Source organism: Carettochelys insculpta, chromosome 2 (assembly GCF_033958435.1).
Source record: "Carettochelys insculpta isolate YL-2023 chromosome 2, ASM3395843v1, whole genome shotgun sequence".
In the NCBI taxonomy this organism is placed as follows: domain Eukaryota; kingdom Metazoa; phylum Chordata; order Testudines; family Carettochelyidae; genus Carettochelys; species Carettochelys insculpta.
This window is the reverse complement of record NC_134138.1, coordinates 46,629,033-46,653,309: the sequence shown is the minus strand read 5'-3', so window position 1 is coordinate 46,653,309 and position 24,277 is coordinate 46,629,033. Positions and strand designations below refer to the sequence as shown.

At 41.8% G+C, this 24,277-nt stretch overlaps 2 protein-coding genes across 6 annotated transcripts in view; both read right to left on the bottom strand.

Moving 5' to 3' along the window:
- Positions 1-339: 339 nt before the first annotated feature.
- On the bottom strand, positions 340-15,192 carry UQCRB (ubiquinol-cytochrome c reductase binding protein). Of its 2 annotated transcripts, none has more exons than XM_074986907.1 (4): positions 15,115-15,192; positions 10,094-10,165; positions 7,305-7,471; positions 340-981 (listed from the first exon to the last, which is right to left on the bottom strand). In XM_074986907.1, the coding sequence occupies exons 1-4, from the start codon at positions 15,131-15,133 to the stop codon at positions 904-906; spliced, it is 336 nt and encodes a 111-aa protein (XP_074843008.1). In that variant the 5' UTR covers positions 15,134-15,192; the 3' UTR covers positions 340-903. The 2 variants fall into 2 exon arrangements, with proteins under 2 accessions (XP_074843008.1, XP_074843009.1); XM_074986908.1 differs by having other exon boundaries at positions 15,095-15,159.
- A 1,784-nt stretch (positions 15,193-16,976) lies between these two features.
- The window catches only part of MTERF3 (mitochondrial transcription termination factor 3), a 32,257-nt gene continuing 24,956 nt past the window's right edge, over positions 16,977-24,277 (bottom strand). For all 4 annotated transcript variants that reach the window (XM_074985682.1, XM_074985683.1, XM_074985684.1 and 1 more), the window contains exons 7-8: positions 24,020-24,181; positions 16,977-17,472 (exon numbers count right to left, since the gene is read on the bottom strand). In XM_074985682.1, the coding sequence (XP_074841783.1) occupies positions 17,278-17,472; positions 24,020-24,181 (357 nt within the window). In that variant the 3' untranslated portion in view covers positions 16,977-17,277. The remainder of the gene's footprint in view (positions 17,473-24,019; positions 24,182-24,277) is intronic.

Sequence of the window (24,277 nt, the reverse complement as noted above, 5' to 3'; positions counted from 1 at the left end):
TATTTGAACTTCACCTGTTTTGAAGATGCTGTAGCTTCACAAAAATATGTTACTGCCTCCATGCCTAAACTGCATATGTGTTAAACAGCTACACATTTATACTTGAGATCAGCATCTTGAACATAGACTAACTTTGGGCAGAGCAAGGAAGGAGGAAATATGTCGCATTTAAAGTTAGTTTCTAGAAAAGGTATTAGAGTAAACCACTCTAACCCAGTAACATATTGTAAAATTTCAAGTATCTAGAACTAGACCTACCCATGTTACCAATCACAGAAGATAGCTATTCTAAAGTGTAGTTCAGGATTTAGTACATGAACGGAGTGACTAGGACATTAATAAAACTGAGTAATTATCTTTATTCTGTGATTAACAAATCATTGAATTTCCATTATTTTAGTATTCCATGTGCCTGGGTACACAAAGTTACATAATGCTGTTGAATAAGTAATCCGGCATGCATCATAGTATTCCTGTCTCCAGGGAGGTGAGGCAATGAAGGTATAAGCCTATCACACTGTGCATAAATATCCCCTTTATAAATTAACGAGAAGAGATGGCATAAACACCCGAAAAATTTTTGCTTACCTACTCTCCCAGCTGCAGGAAGCAGCTGTACTATGACAAGAGTATGAATCAAGAGGCTGGAATGAAGGCTACATATTCATGTGGTGATATGCCATATATCTGACAGTAAGAAAGGTCTGAACACTGGTTTGTTATAATTTATAAAAAAGTCTCCAAATAGATTTTGTACTTTGATATGTTTATTTTAGTTGGACTGAAATTCAGTGAACAAAGTGTTTCTTCAGCCTCAGATTTTCCTCTCTACTGATTTTTATCATAACTTTAAAATACATTAGAAAGAAATGCAGTGTTTTGCATGAAGTATCTCCTCAGCAGTTACTTCTTCTCCCACTCTTCTCTTTCAAGTCTTTCACGGATTACCTCTTTCAGGTATGGTTCAAGATACTTTTCATCCTAAAACAGAACAGATTTGTTTTTAAACATGCAAGAAATTTTACACTAAGTGCAGCTGAAAATAGCAAACTGTGTTTCTCTCAAGTTCATATCAAACCGTGCCTCGCTTAAAGGGCAAGTAATAAAGCTTCTAGTGGCAATTCCTGCAAATTTAACTTGCTCTGTGATAGGCAATCTGTGATCTACCTTCTCGCACCTCACTACCATTAACAGGCCAAATCATGCTTTCACCTACACCTAGGCAATCCTATCACCTTTGAGTAAAACCCTCTTGAATGTCTTCCATAGCAAAGGCTCAGGCATTTTTCCAGCTCATTGCTCAATACCCAGTATGCTCTAGTGACATAGGTAGGCTTTGACTGTCATTCTACACTTTAGAGACTCCTTCGTTATTCAGATGGTTTTAGCTATTTTATGGGTGAACTTGAGTTCCACGTGATCAATAATTCAAAAGCCAACTTACATAGCTCAACTAAACTCTTTTTTTAAATCGGTAGAACAACATTTCTTTGTATGTCAAACTTTAAATACCCTTCAGTTTCTGCCAATCCACTCTCTGAACTGCAGAAGCAGCATCCAAGAAATAGTTTCATAATTACATATAACTGTTCTGAATCTGTCCAGCTGTGTTTAGTCACTTAAACAATCCATAATCTGTAGGACAATAGATTTAAGCATCAGTGCTGTACATAAGCAATTCTAATCTTCCTCTCTCAATTCTCCAAATATTTTCCATTTGGATAGCTACTTCTCCAGCCAGTGCAACAGTGATCAGTTTTGCACACCCTTCCAATACCCCAACAGTTTGCTTTAATCTCTCTCATTCCTGAAAGAAGCCCCCGGCACACTAAAAAGCAGGTCATGAAAGACCCAGCCATCTCAGATAAGATCCAGAAGCTCCTACTGTTAAGACTCCAAGAACAGAATGGATCATTGTGATCAATATCCTGCTGCAGATGTTTGGGGGGGGGCATATTTTTAACTTTTACAAGTTATCCTCAAGGTAGTATAAGAACTAACTCTAGTTTCCTTGCCAATTTGTTATTTTAGAGTGAATTATCCTAATTAGACCATGCACCACAATGTTTTACAATGAACAACTCCTTTTCATATTTTGTAAGCGTGCCAAGTAGTTTGGCTTTGATAAGCAGAGTTTTTACTCTTTTATCCAACATAAATCTCATCCAGCATAGTTTAGGAGATCATACTGTTTCATGAGATTGTCGATCATGCTAAAGGCCAGCAACCATGCTGATACCTAGGAGCTGTCACAGCGATGTAGAACCAGAGCTAAAAATAGAGATGGTGCTTACTCACTCTGACCACCAGCTGCTATAACTCTAGAACCAGCATGTGCACTATGCAGTTCCATCTCACCCATGGAGGGAAAAGTGAGACACAGTGGGGAATGCCCATCTCTTGGGGAAAAGAGAGAGGGAAACTGCCTGGGCAGGTTCTCCCAAATCTACCATATGGTGCCAGCAGCCCCTTCCTCCCCACTCTTTGGAATAGGAACTTCCTTAACTTCTGGCTGAATTACTGAGGTTTACTGATGGTGAGTGATGTTTTGTGATCTGCAATGTACAATAGGTCATACTAGATCATTATGGTGCCATATGACCTTAGGGTCTATGAGAACAGACTTCTCCTGCTGTCTGTTAACGTAGTCAGTCCTATAGGTCAAGCATGCAGCAATGCTGAGAGTCTGGGATTCAAATCTAGATACATGATTGTGATGGATGTTACAGCTTCAACCAGAATTTGTGCTAAACTTTCCATTTAGAAAATGTTTTAAAAAAACAAAAAAGCACTAAACCACCATCACTCAAATTCAGATCAGTGAATGAGGCAGGAGTCCTGTGGGAAAACAAGCAGCCTAATCATTAAATCTCATGCTACTATAATGCCCGCACGCAAAACAGCAGAATTAAGGTTGCCTAGTGAACACAAATATGGCATTTATAAATTTTCAAGTGCAAACCTTTTCAATTCAAATGATTTCTTTTTAAGGTAGTATACTGCATGTGATGACCATTAAATACACAAATACAGAGTAGCTGGCTTGCAATTACTGAACTGTTACATGGTAGTTGAGCTTTAATATCCATAATTGCTGTTAATCATGTAGCAAGGAAGCTCACTAAACAGGTCACTGAATTTATACTTAGTATAACCTTCTAAATATGTGAATAAGTGGCAACTGCATGGAGCAAAATCACACAGCATTGCTACACCTTTAGGCTATGCCTACATTGCAGAGCTCTTTTGAAAGATTTTTTTTAAAGAGTGTACAGGCACGCACGCACGCGCGCGCGCGCGCACACGCACACACACACACACACACACACACTTTTGAAAGAAGCTGTTCTTCCTGAAACAGGAGTGGAAGAATACTTTTGAAAGGAGAGCTGCGTTCTTTTGATTTACTTTTGAAGGGATTCTTTGCAAGTAGACATGGGATCTTTCGAAAGAGCCCCTTTCTTTCAAAACAATCTTTCAAAAAAACTTGCTACTGTAGATACAGCCGAAGTGTGATACATTTAAGAGGTTTTAAAAAAAAGTCCATGCTAACCATATATTTTAAATCATAACTAGGTCTGGAATCTTTCATATAACATTGGAGTTCTCCTTTAAACAGTTTTCCACTCCTCCCAATCTCCACAGACCATTTTAAAAATGAAATATTCGGTTCAGAATCGTTTTGTGCAAAATAAAAAGCACTCAAAGTATCAAGATATGCTCGTCTTATCTGGAGATTTTTACAGTATACAACATTAGTTACATTATGCCTTGTTAGAACATCATTTTCTAAACTGCACAACAGTAAAAATTCCAAGTTTATAATTGAAGTTAGATAGTCAAGTTTCTAAGCGGTGCAAGAAAAAAAAAAAAAAAAATCACAGAATCACTGAAAACTAGAACTCAGAAAGGACCTTGAGAGGTCACTGAGTCCAGTCCCCTGCCCTCACAGCAGGACCAAGCACTGTCTACACCATCCCCAATAGATGTCTATCTAATCTGATCTTAAATATCGCCAGTGATGGAGATTCCACAACCTCTCTAGACAATTTATTCCAGCATTTAACCACCCTGAGTTAGGAAGATTTTCGTAATGTCCAACCTAAACCTCCCTTGTTGCAGTTTAAGCCCATTGCTCCTTGTCCTATCCTCAGAGGCCAAGAACAACAGTTTTTCTCCCTTCTCCTTGTAACCCTCTCTTAGAACATAAGAACAGCCATACTGGGTCAGACCAAAGGTCCATCCAGCCCAGTAGCCTGTCTGCCAACAGTGGCCAGTGCCAGGTGCCCCAGGGAGGGGGGAACTGAAGACAATGATCAAGCGATTTGTCTCCTGCCATCCATCTCCAACCTCTGACAATCAGAGGCCAGGGATACTGTTCCTACCCTTGGCTAATAGCCTTTTATGGACCTAGCCTCCATGAATTTATCTAGTTCTTTCTTAAATCCTGTTACAGTCCTAGCCTTCACAGTCTCCTCTGGCAAGGAGTTCCACAGGTTAACTATGCACTGAGTGAAGAAGAACTCTCTTTTATTAGTTTTAAACCAGATACCCATTAATTTCATTTGGTGTCCTCTAGTTCTTGTATTATGGGCACAAGTAAACAACTCCTCCTTATTCACCCTCTCCACACCTGTCATAATTTTATATACTTCTATCATGTCCCTCCCCTCAGCCTCCTCTTTTCTAAACTGAAAAGTACCTGAAAATACTTAGGTACTTGGAAACCGCTATCATGTCCCCTCTAAGTTCTCTTTTCTAAACTAAACAAGCCCAGTTCTGTCTTCCCTAATAACTCATGTTCGCTAGACCTTTAATCATTCTTGTTACCCTTCTCTAGGCCTTCACTTCTTTCTTAAAATGTGGTGCCCAGAACTGGACACAATACTCCAGTTGAGGTCTAACGAGCACTGAGTAGAGCAGAAGAATGACTTCTCATGCCTTGCTCTCCACACTCCTGTTAATGCATCCCAGAATCATGTTTGCTTTTCTTGCAACAGCATCGCACTGTTGACTCGTATTTTGCTTGTGGTCCACTATGACTCCTAAATCACTTTTTGCACTACTCCTTCCTAGATAGTCGCTTCCCATTCTGTATGTATGAAACAGACTGTGCCTTCCTAAGTGGAGTACTTTGCATTTGTCCTTATTAAACTTCACCTTGTTTACCTCAGAACACTTCTTCAGTCTGTCCAGATGATTTTGAATTATGACCCTATCCTTCAAAGCAGTTGCAACCCCTCCTAGCTTGGTATAATCTGCAAACTTAATAAGCATACTTTCTATGTCAATATCTGTATTGCTGATGAAGACACTGAACACAACTGGTCCCAAAACAAAGCTCTGTGGAACCCCACTTGTTATGCCCTTCCAGCATGACTGCAAATCATTAATAACTACTCTCTGAGAATGGTTATCCAGCCAGTTATGCACCCACCTTATAGTACCCCCATCTAGGTTGTATTTGCCCAGTTTATTGATAAGAAGTTCATGTGAGATCATATCAAATGCCTTACTAAAATCTGGGTATCACATCCACAGCTTCTCCCTTATTCACAAGGCTTGTTATCGTATCAAAGAAAGCTATCAGATTGGTCTGGCATGATCTGTTCTTTACAAATCCATGCTGGCTGTTAGCTATCCCCTTATTTTCTTCCAGATATTTGCAGATCAATTCCTTCTTTACTTGCTCCGTTATCTTTCCCAGTACAGAAGTTAAAATGACTGGTCTGCAGTTTCCTGGATTATTCTTTTTTCCCTTTTTATAGATGGGCACTAAATTTGCCCTTTTCTAGTCTTCTGGAATCTCTCCCAACTTCTAGCACTTTTCAAAGATGATAGCTGAAGGTTCCAATACCCCTGCTATCACCTCCTTGAGTATTCTAGGATGCTTTTCGTCAGGTCCTGGTAACTTGCAGATACAAATTACTTAGAAAAATTAGGTAACTTTTTTTTTTTTTTTTTTAAAGTATAATCTATACCTACGCCCTTCCCACTAGCATTCACTACATTAGATGTTTCTGCATGAGACTTCTTGGTGAAGACTGAAGCAAAGTCATTAAGCACCTATGCCATTTCTAGGTTTCCCGATTTTTCTCCATCCTCACTATGCAGTGGGCCTACTCCATTCTTGGTCTTCCTCTTGCTTCTAATATATTTAGAGAATGTCTTGTTACCCTTTATGTCTCTAGCTAGTTTGAGTTCATTTTGTGCCTTTGCCTTTCTAGTTTTGCCCCTGCATACACGTATTGTTTGCTTATATTCATCCTTCGTGATTTCTCCTGATTTCCACTTTTTAATATGACTCCTTTTTGATTTTGAGATTGTGCAAGATCTCCTGGCTAAGCTAAGGTGGTCTTTCATCATATTTTCTATCTTTCCCATGCAGTGGCATAGCATGCTTTTGGGCCCTTAGTAATGGCCCCTTGAAAACCTGCCAACTCTCTTCAGTTTTCTTCCCCTTAGTCTTGCCTCCCATGGGACCTTACCTACCAGTTCTGAGTTTACCAAGATCTGCTTTCCTGAAATCCATTGTCTTTATTTTGCTGTTCTCCCTTTCACCATTCCTTATGACTGTCTACACGGGCATATCTTTGAAATAGACATATTTCGAAGATTACTAATGGGGCGCTAAATTGAATATTCAGCGCCTCATTAGCATTACGACGCTTCTGGCTGCGGCACTTCGAAAGCACTGCTTTCGAAAGTGCGCAGCTCGGCGCGGCTACACAGGGGTCCTTTTTGAAAAGACCAGCACCTTTTGAAATCCCCTTATCCCAATCACTGATCGGAATAAGGTGATTTCAAAAGGTGCGGGGTCCTTTCGAAGTGCCGCTGCCGGAAGCGTCCTAATGCTAATGAGGCGCTGAATATTCAGTTCAGCGCCTCATTAGTAAACTTCGAAATGGCCATTAGTATGGATATTTTGAAGATTTGTGCCAGTGTAGACACACCCTACAAATGTTAGTGCATTGACCAAAAGTAAAATACTAGTAATTAAATGCATGCTGTAAGGTACAAGTTCAAATTCTAAATATCTCACAAACATTTATATACTTCTACATTACCCATGCAAATAGTCCATAGACCACAGCAGGACTGTGCATATGAATGTAATTAAGCACATGGTAAGCACTGATCAAGGCTTAGTAGGTTGTCTTCTGTCCAATAAAAATGCATTGTTTTCATTTGACAGAACATAGACAAACTTGTACACAAGGGCCACATTCATACAACTTAAGAAACAAACATTTTAAGTGAGAACAGATGACTACTTATATTTAACAAAAAATATGTACACATACCTCTTCATATTTCACCCACTGTTCTTGAGGAAGAATTTGTTGTCTCATACTTAAATCCAGGGCTCTCTTGATGCGAAACAGTCTTTCATTATAAACATTTTCTGGAAGCCTCTTCAATGCTGCTTTTACATCTTCATTTTCATATATTGTATCATCTCGCATTAATCCTGTAACATTTTTTTCATATTGAATTGCCAATCCTAGTGTTGATAGCGTCAAAATCTTAATTTTAGTTAATATTTAAATAGCAATTTGAATTTAGAATGCACTATACAAACACAAATACTTAGGGAAGCAAAACTTACCCTATTACCACTCCATGCAAAGAGTAACCATTGTTCTACAAAGCAAGATATTAAACAACCACTGATCTCCATATATGCACGCATGCACACAAATTGCAGTTTTGCTTTTTCATAAGAAAAAACAGGAAGTACCAAAAAATCTTGAATTCAACATAACATAGGAATAGTAGGTTCTTTCAGTTACAAACTAGGAAGATTAATGTTACTGTACAGTGAGACATACTCACAAATAGATTCTGGCAACTTTCTTCTTCCTGTTCATTCTTTGTATGTTATGATCTGAGTACGTAATGTCACTGAAGAGTGAAACAGAACTGGTCCCAAAACAAATCTCTGTGGAACCCCACTTGTTATGCCTTTCACTCTTCAATGACACTACATACTCAGATCATAACAGTGCAGCATGCTATGTTGATTCAATTATTTCCTTTGAGTGCAATGGGGTTTGTAAGGTCTCATTCTGTACAAGGTCCTACTTCCCAATATTTCTAAGTTGATGCATTAAGACAGACAGATCAGAGGATGCCTCCGCAAACAGGATGGCAAACCAATCAGTTTTAGTAGGAGGAAGATAGACCAAGGCCTTGTCTACACTACCACCTTCCTTCGAAGGAGGGATGGCAATTAGGGTGTTGTGAGTTTACTAATGAAGTGCTGCGGTGCATACACAGCACTTCATTAAGCAAATTCCCCCCCAAGGCAACTTGGAAGTTTTAAACTTTGAAGTACTGGCACGTGTCTAGTCACGGCTCACCCACTGGTACTTCGAAGTGCCGGGGCAACTTCAAAGTCTCTTTATGCCCCAGCCCTTCAAAGGTCCAGCGGGGAATTTGCTTAATGAAGTGCTACCTATGCATGGCAGCACTTCATCAGTAAACTCCCAACAGCCTAATTGCCATCCTTCCTTTGAAGGAAGGTCATAGTGCAGATAAGCCCCAAAAGAATCAAACAGAAATATCCCCTTCTCCAAAAACATTGATTCTGACCACAGTATCAATACCATCAGAAGCTAATGATCCCTTGCTGCTACAATGGAAAATAAGTGAACCGAGACAAAGCTGTTCACTTGCAAGGCTGAGAGTACTGACCCTGTGGCAGTGTATCTAAACTCTATAAATTACTATAATTTTAATCTTAACGGACAGATCCTCAAAGTAAAATTTACCTACCACATCCCTGTAGACTAGGATATTTCTTCTGAGTTTCTGTAATGCAACATAAGTGTCTAGCTCAGTACAGTTTATTGAGGACCCACTAAACAGGATCTACACAGTTTAATGGATTGTTAATGAGATATACAGTCTACTGAAGTGACCATCAGTTCAAACTGAGTCCAAGTATTGCTATCTCACGGAAGTTTGGTGACCAATATAAAATGAGGTACACCGTTCCAGGTCCCAATGGACATAAGTCCACCATAAAAACCTGTTGACAAAACTAGTAGGACTGTCTGTTAACAATCTGAGCAGAAGTGAGAAGAACAAGTCTGAAGATGAACAGGCCTGAAGATGAACAGGCCTAAAAACCTCTGAAAAGACATCTCACCCCTCGAGGGAAAAGAGCAATGGTGTATGCAATCTTGAACAATCATTCTGTCTTTTCTATTGATAAATGGAAAATGTCTCTCTTTCACCTTTCACAAATAAATTGACTCAATGCCCAATAGAAGGGCATTAAAAAGGAATCTGCACAGTCATGAGATCAACCATCTGCAGAGTCACTGAATAAACTATCAACCATTCAGAAACTAGATTAGCTGGTACACGGTTCACATGGACTCACGCTGAACAAATGTAAGGAAATTATACCAAAGCAAGGTGTTATTTTATGGATGAAAACGTAGTAAAGCTGTCTCCTGAGAATTACACCAACATCTTCGTAACAGTTTATTTCACCTTATCCTATTTCTACAGTTCATACCACCAAAATTACACACTCCCAGTGAGCACACTTCCATCTACTGCTGATTTGATTTTTGGCAACTCTTTTTGTGGCCACATCCAATTCTATTGGATAAACTCCTGATTCCAAATGATGATTAAGATAGTCAAGTAAGAGCCTTCAAGAGGTGAATTTTATAGTAAGGTCTCAGGATAATGAGGACTGGACTCTTGATCTTCTTTGGGACAGAGTTCCAGATTGCTCAAGGTGTTTTCCTGAAACTACCTCTTCCAGCACCCTTCCACTTATACTTGAGCTCTTAGTTGTACAGAAGCAAGTTACAGTTGCTACTGTAAGACATTGCAGAAGAGATAGATTGTTCATCACATTGGCAAGTATCAGCACTCAAGTGCTAATGCAAATTAACATTTTCACAACTGCAACACAAGAATGTGGCTAACTGATACATAAGACATGCTTTAACTGAATACAAATATGTTGGTTCTGAAATTAACTTTAAACACCTAGAAAGGTCCTTTATACAGAAAATGGATGTACACAATGTTCACTGTTTTCATCTCTTAAAAAAATTAAGATACCTACCAAGTTTATTGAATCCAGCTGCATTGTAGTACCATTTGCGAATGCCTTCTAACAGTCGACCACTTGCTGAAACTGAAAGCAATCTCTGTTAATTCAGGAGTAGGATTAAAACACTGGTTGATCACCAGCAGCAGGTTAATATTCAAATATTTTATTATCCACTCTACTGTGCAGACTTACATGTTAAATTATGAGATTAATCTAGCCTACACCACATCTACTTTTCTTTCCATCTTCAGTGTTTTTAAGACTGTGTGGAACACATAGTCTATAGTACTTTCATAATACTCATTTTGATATCTGCCTTATTAAACAAGCTCTCAAAGTATTACCAAAAACCCCATAGACTTATGCTGGGAACTAATGACAATATAAAGATCCATCATAACACATCAGGAATACAAATACGCCCTACACTAGTGTGCCATGAAATTTAATCAATTTCTCCTCACTGCGGCTCTTTGCAGACCACTGTGGAGAGGGTGGGGGGGAATTGACAACCCAAGCCCAGCTGGGGCTCGTGCAGCAAGGCTGCCTGAGTCCCAGCTTGCTCTGCAAAGAGCCACCATGAGGGGAAATGCCAACGCCCCCAGGATCCCGTTCGTGCTGGGAGGAAACTGAAATGCTGCTTCCTGGCCCAAACGAGCCAGCAGGGAGCCCACCCCGACTCCCTGCTGTGGCAAGTGGGAGGGTGGGAGCTTGTTGGAGTTAGGACATGCTTTAAATGCCACATTCTGTCTCTAATGGACTGATGGCAAGGGGAGCCCGCATTTTGGAGCCACCTCCCTCACTAGTGAGTAATCGAATACTGCTGAAGTTTTCAGTGGTTACCTGTCTACTCAACATCCCTAGCACGGCACTGAGCATATTTTGAAAATATGCCTGTGCTCGCTGTCTAAGACAGCATATTCTGTGGTAGACTTGAATCATTAATGCATTTGATCCCTGTTTAGCTTGTTGATCACGCAAGATTTCCTGGCTATTCCAAGGTTGTCTTACCATACTTTCTACCTTTTTAATGCACTACTGTGTTGCGAACTCCTCCAGTAAACAACCATAAATATAGTAAATGTGATGTTTATGAGCAATCGATTCAGCTGAAAAGTGTATGTTCCGTGGAATTGTCTGTCACATTGACGTGTGCTGTGTTACTGAAGAGGTTGGGAACCATTGCTCTACACCACTGCTCTGTTTTTGACTACTCACAGAGACACAATGTTTTCCAATATTACTTGTTTATATTTGTGTATTTTCTCTAGCATTTCTGCTAGAAGATGTTTCTCCCCACCACCACCACCCACTCTTCAGTACAATATTATTTTAGTGTCTGCTTCCAGAAGCAGCACTAATTAATTATCTCTGAAAACTCCAGCTTTCAACGTACAGCATGTCTCTAGCTATCACTGTGAAATAAAAGCTCCTGAACATTACAGCAGAGCTGAAACAGAAGTAATTAGACATTTTAGAGCATTGATAGTATCAAGAAATTTAGCTGTTTTTACAAGTCACTGTAACATCATAAACAAATATTTCTATGTTAAAAGAAACTACACCAATTGAAATGATGTTTAGTAGAAAATAAAAAAAAATATTTTGGGTGTTCAATAAAATTGGGTAACCACTGCTCCCCTTCCGCCTAAAAGAAAACCAAGTTGTAGAATGGAAACTATCAGTCTCAAATGTCACTGGGGCGGGGGGGGGGCAATAGTAAATTTTTGTGTTGCTTTTTCCTGTTGATCCTCTGTTGAAAAGCTCACCTGAAAACCAAATACACAAAGTAAACAAACGGAAAATATATTTTTCTATTCTTCAGATAAGCAATCATGGGCCTTAAGATCCTAGACGAATCTTAACTGTAGCACGCCAAGAGGTTTCCAAGGGAGGTAGGTTTGTGTGGGACAGATGAAAGAGAGAGAGAATGCTGATGAGTTCCTTAAAAATACAGGCTGAACCTTTCTAGTCTGGCACTCTCTTGTCCAGCAACATCTGTAATGATTTTAGATAGCCAGATGACCACTTGGCCATTGGTGTGGCCAAGTTTCCCATAGTCTCCAATAGTTTGTTTACAGCCACCCATCCTGGCTCTTATTGTTCTGTGCTGTCATTTAGCTGTAATTTATCCTTAAATGTCTAAGAGCCCAGTAAGCAGTGGACATGTTGGTAATACTGACACACAATATAGATCTTCTGTGGTCTGGCAAATTCTTTCATTTGGCATCACTCAGGTCCTGATGGTGCCGAACTATAGAGCCTCAACCTGTATATGAAAAATGTATGTTGCAGAGTATGACAGAAAAAAAAACTTTTGAAAACAGGTGGCAAGGGTGCTATGGAAGTTAATCAGATGACTCAACAGCAGGGGAAAATGGAGTGTTCAGTGATCCCATGCTCCCCACTCTCCCAAGCACTCTGAAAGGAAGAATCCACAATGGAGGAAAAACATGTAACCAACTCCACCACTAGCTGTTTCTCTTCTTGCACCTGTGAGCCCTGGACAGACATGCATCTGGAGGCTTCTACCCTGGTCTTTATTTGCTGGAAATATGGCCTGCATACCCATCCCCTCCCCCCCAAAAAAGTCAGGTGGGGGAAGCCACCCAGCATGTTCCTGTTCATGGACTCTGTCACAAAGTGGTAAGCCCCACACTGGAGAAGGTGGCTCATCTGGGAGCACAAAGACATCATTAACACAATGCTCATGAAGACACTGAAGAGGATGCTAGTGGACTAAAAAAGATTACAGCCCTACCAGAGAGGAAGGAGAATGGGCACCTGGCCATCTCCTGCAGTAGATAGTACTCCACTCTCCACCTGGGTCCCCTGTCCATCAAGGTCAAGAACCAGTAAGCTGTACTGGCAACATGAAGAGAGGAATAAACCCCAATGGTCCTAGGGAAAGGACCATCTTCCCTCAAGGCTGGAAGGCTCACAGCCACCACTCTCAAACGGACATAGGTGGTGGTGGCTGGGAAATCATTTTGAAAGGGAATGGGGGCATCCATTTATGGACCTGACACAGCATCCCAGAAGGAGCACTGCCTGTCTGCAGCCCACATCTCCGATGTTATGTTATGGAAAGGTTGCCAAGATTCATCTATCCTGATTGTCACCCCATGCTCCTCATTCACATTATTAGAACATTGGTTTTGTAAACCCAGGGTTGTGAGTTCAACCCTTGAAGGGGCCTTTCAAGAGTCTGGAGCAGATTAAATTTAAAAAATTAAAAAAAAAAAAAAAAGGTGGGATGATAGGTCCTTCTGTGAAGGCAGAGGACTGGACTGGACCTGTCGAGAGCCCTTCCAGCTCTATTATTTTACAAAAGAATGTTCCACATAGGCACTAATGATACCACAGATGATATTGAAAGGATCAGTACAGACCACTGGGCTCTGGGAACAAAGGTGAAGGAATCTGCATCACAGGGGAGTATTCTTATCTATCCTCCTACTTGAGGGTAATGGGGAGAGTTAGGGACATGTATAAGTTGGAACATGTGGCTCTCTGTACCATGGTGATAGGAGGGCTTTTGTTTCTTGTCCCATGGGTGCTGTTCAGGGAAGAAAGAATGCTCAGAACAGATATGGTTCACCTGACCAAGAAGGGAAAGTATTTTGTGCACTGATTTACCAACCTAACAAAGATACGTCTAACCTAGTTTCAAAGGGAACTTTGACAGAAGCCCATAGGTTGGCACAAAAATGAACCCTACAAGAAACCAAAACAGACAAACTTCTAAGAACACACGAAAAAAAGAATAGGACAGCATACTGAGAAATACAAAGGCACAAAATGAGTTACACCTAGCAAGAGACATGTTTTGGCAATAAGGCTACAAATCATTCACATAAGAGGAAGGCAGGAAAGCATGTAAAGGGAAGCTAAAAACAGAAGCTACAATGTTGAATGACTGTTTTGCTTCAATCTTCACTAGAAAACCATGACCAGATGCTTAACACAATTAGGGGTTGTCTACGCTCAGCAGAAGATTGACACATCCAATTGACAAACTGATGATAAATCAAACTCAGAGGGTGTCTCCATCAGCGCTAATTCTCCTGTGCCTCGTGAAGCATAAGAGAAGTTGACCTCCCACAGTGGAAACCACACAGAAGTATGGATTAAGGCAGGTGGACTCAGATGCATACCTTAATTTGATCTTCCACATTAGTGTGGACCTGAGGCAGGCAAGGAGGCAGGAACATAAACCCAGACTAAAGAACACAAAACAGATGAAAGAATATTTAAGAAGTTAACTATAGTCAAATCAGCAACACCCAACAAACTTCACCTAAGGTACTTCAGGAACTAGCTGCAGCAATCTAAGAAGATTCAAGAAGCTAGGGGAAGAGATGAGGTCCCAGAGCACTAGAGAAGGGCAAAGAGGACTCAAGAAATTATGGATCAACCATCTTAAATGTGAGTTCTGAAAAGAAAAAAGTCATTAAACAATCTAATTGTAAGCATCATAGCGTTGCTAGTGGCAATCATGATCAAAGCATACCGTGCCAGCTCCCTCCTCTGACATGATTCCTGGCACAGATGACGAGAGGGGAGCCGTGGTTGCGACAGACGATGATTTTGATAAAGCTCTTTAGACACGGCCACGCAATGTTGATGAGACAGCAGTACGATCAAGGGGCGCACAGCTCCCCCGCAGACTACACTGGGAAGGTGGGATGACTCAGCGAAGGGAAGGCGGAGTACGGTTGTGACACCAGGCGGGAGAGGCTGGCAGCGCTCTACCCCGTTTACAAACTCTCCCGGACCCCTGCTCGGAGAGGAGGGAACAGGGATGCGGACAGACCCCCCACCCACCCACCCACCCCGGTCAGACCCAACGCCCCCACAGCGGCCTGGAAGGGATCACTCACTCCGCGCACAGAGCCCGGCACTGCCACTGCCACTGCCACTGCCGAGCCCGAGCCCGAGCCCGAGCCCGAGCCCCAGCCCCAGCCCCAGCCCCAGCCCCAGCCCCGAAACCGGAAAGACCACGCAACTCACGGGGACCAACGACTCCTCACCTGGTGCCCTCGCCGCCATCTTGATCCTGACCTCGAAGAAGCGCACAGGCTTCTGGGTAAACAATCGATTTCCTGGCGACGCGCTCACGTGACGTGCGCGGGCTCGCGGCCGCCTGCACAATGCGCACGCGCACCGGGGAGGTACTTGACGTTGCCGGCGTTCGCTGCCCGTCTAGGCGGATGGGCGGAGTGCTGGGCTGGCTCCGCGGTCTTTGCGAGGTGGCGCGCAGGCTGCAGCGGGGCTGTTATAAACGTGCCCCGGGTCTGGGTGTTGCGGCAGTACCAGGCGCGTTGAACTCCGTGCTCCTTACAGCCCCGGCAGGGACCCGAACGGGGGCGGGGCTGCTGAGCTGATGGTCGGGGCCCCATGGTCGTCAGCGGAGCCTCCAGCAACAGGGAGCCCCAGACGTAGTAGGGCCAGCGGCCAGGGACGGTCGGGACTCCTACGTGGTTGCAAAATCTGGGTCGCTGCGCCACTACTCCCGTGCCTAGGAAAAGCACTTTAGATACTGTCAGGACAGGGCATCACACCAAGAGGACAAACCAGCAGTCATGAAGCACTTTAAAGACTAACAAAATAATTTATCGGGTGATGAGCTTCCGTGGGACAGACCCATTTCAGAACGAGGGCCAACCCCAGAGCGCTTATGGCATGAAAGCCAGGGGTTACTGTTGAAAAGAATCCACTGAAGAATGCTGCAATAGACAATTTATCAGCTGTTTTACAAGTGATCATTTTAGTACAAAAATGCACTCAAACTTTTGTTTTAAAAAATATTAATAATCTATCATCCCATGCCTGTAACACACCCCAACAGACAACAGTTCAGTTGTCCTCCCTGTGCAAGAAGACAGGGTAGGCAGGTAAGTTTCAGCAAGCAACATGAGGCTCCTTTGTGCTAACTACCATTTCCTTTCATTATTAGATTGTATAGGCCATTATTGCTGACTTATTTACATATTAGTAAAACAGATGTGGTCCATTTACTATGGCAGTACCTGTATTTGTTTATATTCAATTTCACTGACGTAAGTTAAAGTGTATGTGTTATTTATCACAGCCTACCACTTGAGTAATACAAATGGCAGCAAAATAAGCATTTCTTTAATGCTATTCCCTTTTCACATGGTCCCCCCTGAAATTTCTGCTAGTGTGTATATTAGGTTTGCTGGGGGAGAAGATGGTGAGAAAGTAAGCAGGAATAAGAGATGCTACTTTTTAAATTTTAACAACATAAGAATGGTCATACTAGATCAGCCCCAAGACCTGTTTAGCAGAGTATTTTATCTTCTGACAGTGACTAATGCCAGGTGCTGAGAACCCCATCTACACAGCTAGTTTGCTTTTTGACAGCTGCACTTTCAACATGGCTTATGGCAGCCATTATGCAAATGAGGTGCTTATTCATATTAGCACTTCATTAGCATTTCCAATCCACTGCATTTACAGGCCCCTTCCAAAAGGGAGGGGCAGTGTAGATGCAGCAAGTGTCTAGTTTCATTTATTTTATGCATTTTACACAGCTTGACAAGTAGGAGTGATTTTTTTTCATAATTCTGTCTTAATGAATGCAATTGATTTTGATCACTTCCATTTGATTTTGATCATCTTGTATCACATTTTCCAACATTACTATAAGTGAAAGTTGTGGGGAAATATTTGTGCTTACTGGAAGGTGTTAAGTCCTTTTGGTATCAGAGTATGCATAGGTGTTGCACTAATGAATCAAAACACTAGTCAGAGAATAATCTTGCTGCTCCAGCATTATCTGTCTCATTCAGAAAATACAACTGTGTCCAGCCAAACAAACTAAAAAGAGTATCAGTTTTTTATCTTACAATATACTGAAACACATTGGGGTAGAAAAAAATCAATTTTTAATATGCTGTATCATTTTTTTAGGTGTCTGCATTGCCAATCATGAATGAAAATAAGGATTTCATTTCAAGAGTTAGGTCAGCAATTATACATACATTTGCTTAAACTTTTCCATTAAGAAATCCATATTTTAAATCAATTTAAGACATCAAAGTCTTTATTCTTACACATTGTAATTTCATAAGCAATAAATTTTAAAATCAAAACAAGCAGTTGAAACAAGCAAGGAGTTTTTGTAAAATACATTTATTTCATAACATTCTCTTTTTTACATGTGTTACTAATTAAAGTGTTTTTAAGAATTTTTCAAAATCCTTTACTGAAGCCTTGGCAATCTCTGTACAAAACACCTCATCGGGCATGGATACTAGTTTGTCCAGAGAGATGTAGCTGGGCTGTGCTGGGTCATACTGTGCTCTTCCCAAAAATGCAAGAAACATGTGTCTTTCTTTGACTCGTAATAGCTTTGAGTTGAAAACCTAGGAAATAAGAAAGATTAGTTATAAACTTCAGGCTTTATAAGTACATATAAAACGAAAAGAATAAGAAAAAGTTCTAAGTAAAAAATGAAATTTTGCATCTCCCCCCATCCATTTTTAAACCATTACTCATTAAGCATATGAAGAAGATTGTACACTGCGCTAGATTTTTTAAAAATTAACACCATTGGAATTAAAGAATGTATAACTGATCTTTAAGAAAGTAATTTCACAGAGTGGATTCTACTTATTTGCAATTGCTTGGTTCCCTGGAAAAAAAACTGTCTATCTGGAAGTTGCCAATAAACAAAAGGTAGATTTGCAGAGTTGTGGCCAGCGGGAAAAAAAAAAGCCACTGGGACATGCCTTTCCAGTCTGCAGCACGACAAGCCTGTCTGTGGCTGGTGCATGCAGGATAAGCTCAGGGAATGCATGGAGCAGTACCATGCCTCCCAATGGGCCCCCAGTGCCTTCACTCCCCACAGAAAAACCTGACATTTAGACTGTAGCCTCCCTTCCCACAGTCTTCCTTCCCATAGCACCAGGATGCTTGCAGGGGCTTCCCCGGGGATCAGGGATGGCACATCTCAAGACAGTTAAAAGCCTGTGAAGGCAGTGGGGCTGTTGCCGGAAAATGAAGCACACCAATGTGCTAAGCCAGAACCTTCAGGACAGAGGAGAGAGTGCACCAAGAAGTACTGCACAGCCCTCCTTCCCTGGCTGCAGCCATGCAAACCTGCCTATGGATGGGGCCTGTCTTCCAAAATCAATGAAATAATTGTTAGTAAGTAGCATGCCCATTGCCAGTATCCAAATCTCCATTAATACTAAAGGTAACAGAATGGAAATGAGTTCCAGATTAGTTTTCCTCTCCCTAATTTACTACTCGCTCAACTACGAGTTTCCTATGTTCAGATCTATTTAACAGCTTAGTCCATCCAAAATGCTTTTTATTACTTGTTGCTTCTACCACATCATCCCATCAGGATGCTACACAGACTCATTGTGTTGCACATAATGTTCATGTTTTTGCTTTTAATGCTTTTCACCATGCATCTATGATAACCTCTAGTGAGGAAGATGGCAACCTCCATATGGTCCTACCTGTCAAGTGCTTCAGCATGACTACAGCTGTCAGCATGGTGACCGAACACCACTGACAGCCTTATAATCCAAAATGCAACAATCTCAAATGAAATGGCTCTTTTCAGGGCAGGCACTGAAGCACTGGCTTACATCTGTCTATCAAGTTGGTACAGAAAAGGCCTCTCTCCAGAGAAATGTGATTACCTGACCAAGCAACTATGCAAACAGAAAATTGATATCCTCAGTTATCCAATAACAAAAAAAAGCTTTGCAATGCCATATGAAAGATGATACATCTCTGACCTGTGTGAAATGGGAGGCAGCTCAACAAGCCCAGACTTGATGGCAGGCAGCTGTGAGCTCCCTGAGGAGAGGGATGTATAAGGCAGCTGGTACTGAGAGGAAGGGGGATGAACCAGGATGGCTCTGCTCTGCTGTAACTCGAGGGTTTGGCTGTAGTGGCTAGCAGCCCCAGACTGCAGAAGGGGGAGAAGCTATCTTGGGAAACCAGAGGGGTTACTGTGACCAAGAATTGTAACACTGAAGATGATGGGACTTTTTACACAACGCATGGGTGCCTGCAATTGCAGTGGTCTCTGCATAGTTTGTGGACAGAACAGGGGCCCAGGAGCCTTTCTGAGAGGCCGTACTACATCTGGTTTCTCTACAGGTCTTCTCTCCCCTCCCCACTGTGCCAGTATCATCAGCCTTGATGCCTGTTGATTTCCTTCTTTCATGCTACTCCTTATGCTGGAAAGGCCAGCTCCAAATCTTTTACCAAGCCACCTCCCTTGCCTCATTTAAATTTCACCTGAAAACCTCTACTCTGCCATCTTGTTTAAAAGAAGTGAGGGGAGGAAAAATTACATTTTTATTAAAATAACCATTAAAAATAGTCTTGCCATATTCTTCCTTCTTATTGCCTTGTCTGTTTCTAATCCTCACTTATTGCCAACTCATATTTAGATGGTACACTTTTTGGGAGCAAAAACACAGGCAGTGCCTTACCGGAACAGATCAATGAGACATCTAGCCCAGTATCCTACCTCCAAGAGTGGTTAGAGTAAGAGTACCATACTAATACCAGCATCTTCAGGGTAAAGTACAAGAAGCCTTGCGGTCAGCAGTTTTGGATAATTTGCGCCGCCGCCGCCGCCGCCCCCAGCGAAAAGTTAACTATGAGGAACACAACTATTTGTGCAATACCTTAGTGAATATTTTAAAAAGTACAGTGATGCATAAAGACATTTTGTTGCTTGCTGTATACATTCAAAAGGCAATATAATAAATTACATTCAAGCCATTTAATGATATTAAACTTCTGCAAGCCAAAATACTCAATTTGTAAACGATGCAAATTGGAAAAGTCATTGAAAGAACTGCATATTCAGAACTAGTTAAATGCCAGATGAAGGACTTTTGGATTTTTTGAACTTGATTTTCCAATAATTTAAAATTAACTTTCTATAGTATCCTTCCTATTTCAATGGACATGAAAACTATGGGTCCAGTGATACTCAGACCTCAGTGGTTCAGAAGCAAAATTAACCATCAGAATTACCCACAAGAGCCACAGTAGTATGAATTAATTGTTTCATTTACTATTTTAATACACAATTATTATTCTTGCAGCCAAATGACCAAGTACACCCATTCCTCATTTAATGAGTACTTTACTTACGAGTACTCGCTAAAACAAGGGACATGTATACCCACCTATGTTCACTAAATGAGTGAACTTTCCCCACTAATACGAGCAATCTGCGGGGTCCCTGGCCAGGGAGCAGGGAGACATGCAGACCTGCAGTTGGCTCTGCTCCAGCCGTGAGGTCCCTGGCCAGGGGGCAGGAAGATCTGCACCCTCCCAGCAGCCCCAAACTGCTCCCAGCCTTAGAACCCCCCTGCAGCCCCAAACTTCCCCCAGTCTTAAGACATGCCCCCCCACATCCCAAAACCGCCCCCAGCCTTAGATTACACCCCCCTAGCCCCTTGCAGCCCTAAACAGCCCTGGCCTTAGACACTCCTCCTCTTCCCACAGCCTCTTCACTAGGGCTGACAGGCTCCCCCAGCCCTCCAGCTCCCAGCAGGTCTGAGTTGTTAAAACCAATTAACTGGAGTGTTAAGCTTTCAGCACCTAGGCGTAAGGTAACTGCTATCTCTATTGACAGATATCTGCCTGAGGCAGCAGCATTAAGAAACTGCAAATGGCTTCTTTAACAGCCACATGCAGCTCGGAACTGCCCAGCTGGAGACCCTTAACAAATCTAATGGTGACCCATGTTTGGGTCCCCACCTACAGGCTGGGAATCCCTGCTCTACATACATATATTACATCCTATTTCTGGTGCCAAACTATTCAAATACATCACAAAAGTATCTGAACTCAACTGATTTATGTAAAGTCACAAGCACTGGAAACAAATCAGAGACTTCATGTATTTTAATGGGAATTTAGTGTCACTCTTATGAGTCTTCTCCTACAAGCAGAAATGTGGGAACCCATTGTGCTCGTATAGTGAGGGATGAGTGTATTTGATAACTGGTTAATAACAGAAAAAACATCCTGACTGGTTAATAATTAAGTCACACAGTGCTTTAGTATCATGCACTGCAAAGAGCTCCAGGAGACACATTAAAGATCCACTTGCAGCTTCCGAGGCTCAGTCTAAGGCTACATCTATACTACCAGATAAATTGGAGTTTATAATGCTGGGTTTTATCAATTGGATCCGGAGCACCCTCACTTCCCAGAAAGTCCACACAAAGTCGAGTTAGAGCTGCCACACTAGAGTGGCCAAACATTGACTGTTGCAGCAGTGCATTATAGGAACTACCCTACAGTTCCCTCAGCCCCACATTCTGCGCCCTCCCACCAGGCCCTGCTGCACCCCAACTGCTGGCAGCACTCACCCTGCTTCCCGGTCCCCACAGCCTGGGGGAGCTGGGAAACTGATGAGCACTGCTGCGCCTGACTCATGGGAGCTGGGAGCCAGGCTCTGCGCTGGTCAGTTTCCAGGCTCCCGCAAGTGGCGGGAACACAGGAGCCAGGTGCAACAGTGCCAGTCAGTCTCTGGAGGCTAACGAATTCAACTCAAAGACATGGCACTTCCGCACTAGCCTTATAAGAACATAAGAACGGCCATACTGGGTCAGACCAAAGGTCCATCCAGCCCAGTATCCCGTCTGCCGACAGTGGCCAATACCAGGTGCCCCAGAGAAGGAGAACGGAAGACAATGATCACGTGATTTATCTCCTGCCATCCATCTCCCGCCCTTGTTCTGAAGGCTAGGGGCACCATACTTTACCCCTGGCTAATAGCCATTTATGGACCTAACCTGCAAAAATTTATCGAGCTCCTTTTTAAACCCGAATAGAGTCCTGGCCTTCACAGCCTCCTTGGGCAAGGAGTTCAACAGGTTGACTGTGCGCTGTGTGAAGAAAAATTTCCTTTTATTAGTTTTGAACCTACTACCCATCAATTTCATTTGGTGTCCCCTAGTTCTTGTATTATGGGAAAAGGTAAATAATTTTTCTATATTCATTTTCTCCACACCATTCATGATTTTATATACCTCTATCATATTGCCCCTCAATCGCCTCTTTTCCAGACTGAAAAGTCCCAGTCTCTCTAGCCTCTCCCCATATGGGACCCGTTCCAAACCCCAAATCATCTTAGTCGCCCTTTTCTGGACCTTTTCTAATGCCAATATATCTTTTTTGAGGTGAGGAGACCACATCTGCACGCAGTACTCAAGATGTGGGCGTACCATAGTTTTATATAGGGGAAGTATGATATCTTTTGTCTTATTATCTATCCCTTTTTTAATAATTCCTAACATCCTATTTGCTTTACTAACTGCCGCTGCACACTGCGTGGATGTCTTCAGAGAACTATCCACTATAACTCCAAGATCCCTTTCCTGATCTGTCGTAGCTAAATTTGACCCCATCATGTTGTACGTGTAATTTGGGTTATTTTTTCCAACGTGCATTACCTTACACTTACCTACATTCAATTTCATTTGCCATTTTGCTGCCCAATCACTCAGTTTGCTGAGATCTTTTTGTAGTTCTTCACAATCCCTTTTGGTTTTGACTGTCCTGAACAGTTTGGTGTCATCTGCAAACTTTGCCACTTCACTGCTTACCTCATTTTCTAGATCATTGATGAACAAGTTGAACAGGATCGGTCCCAGGACTGACCCCTGGGGAACACCACTAGTTACCCCTCTCCATTGTGAAAATTTACCATTTATTCCAACCCTTTGTTTTCTGTCTTTTAACCAATTCCCGATCCATGAAAGGATCTTTCCTCCTATCCCATGACCGCCTAATTTACATAAAAGCCTTTGGTGTGGGACCGTGTCAAAGGCTTTCTGGAAATCTAGGTATATTATGTCCACTGGGTGCCCCTTGTCCGCATGTTTATTAACCCCTTCAAAGAATTCTAATAGATTAGTTAGACATGACTTCCCTCTGCAGAAACCATGCTGACTTTTGCCCAACAATTTGGGCTCTTCTACGTGCCTTGCAATTTTATTCTTTACTATTGTTTCTACTAATTTGCCTGGTACTGATGTTAGACTTATTGGTCTATAATTGCCAGCGTCTCCCCTAGAGCCTTTTTTAAATATTGGCGTTATATTGGCTGTCTTCCAGTCACTGGGTACCGAAGCGGATTTAAAGGATAGGTTACAAACCACTGTTAATAACTCCGCAATTTCACATTTGAGTTCTTTCAGAACCCTTGGGTGAATACCATCTGGTCCTGGAGACTTGTTACTATTCAGCTTATCAATTAACTCCAAAACCTCCCCTAATGTCACTTCAATCTGGGAGAGTTCCTCAGATTTGTCACCTAAAATGGCTGGCAGCCTTCATTCGAGCTGTTAAATTCAAACTTGACGTTACACCCACCTGATTCCAACAATGTTACGATACCAATATTAATGCTCCCTAAATCAAGCTACTTGTATTTACAGTGAAGAAAGTCACTTGGTACATTTGAGCTAACCACCTTAAATTCAAATTTCTCATATAGTGTAGATGTAGGCTACATATAAGAGGCCCAGACAATGACAACATCCACAACCAACAGTGTTTGGAGTAAGCAGGCACTTATCTATATTGTGCATCAGCCAGTGGAGGTCACCACTAACATAACCATAGCAACCAAGGTTATGGTGTTCAATGGACCAAGGAAGAAAAAAAAGTGCTAAATGAGCTCCCTAATTGAAATCTTTACCATAGCTGCCTCCACTAAACTATTCATAAGTGAATTTTTACTGATAAAAATTGTTCTACTAAAAAACTACTTTTCACGGCCAGAGATCACTTGAAGAATCCACATGGATTCTGGAGATAGTATAACTTTGTCCTTAGTGCTAGCTCAGTGAAGGAAATCAAACCACTGGTTTTGATGGCAATTACACTTTAACCCATAATTCTTAAATCTCTTACTTGAGGAAAGTGAGTAAGGATGTGATGGGGAATGCCCATTACATTGTGCAGGTAGTCAAACGTCTCCGTAAGTTTCCTTTTGTTTGCAGTTAAAATCTTGGGGATTTTAGATACAATATGCTGTATTTCATTACGTCGAAAACCTAATTCAACCTGGCACACCTGAAAAAAAGAAATGATAAAGGGAGGTTTAGGTTGGACATTAGGAAAAAGTTAATAACTGTGAGGGTGGTCAAACAGTGGAATAAATTGCCAAGG

Coding starts and splice junctions, on each gene's coding strand:
- UQCRB (XM_074986907.1), bottom strand. Junction 7,472..10,093: donor AGCTGGATTCAATAAACTTG/GTAGGTATCTTA, acceptor AAAATGTTACAG/GATTAATGCGAGATGATACA. Junction 982..7,304: donor AGTGGGTGAAATATGAAGAG/GTATGTGTACAT, acceptor GTTCTGTTTTAG/GATGAAAAGTATCTTGAACC.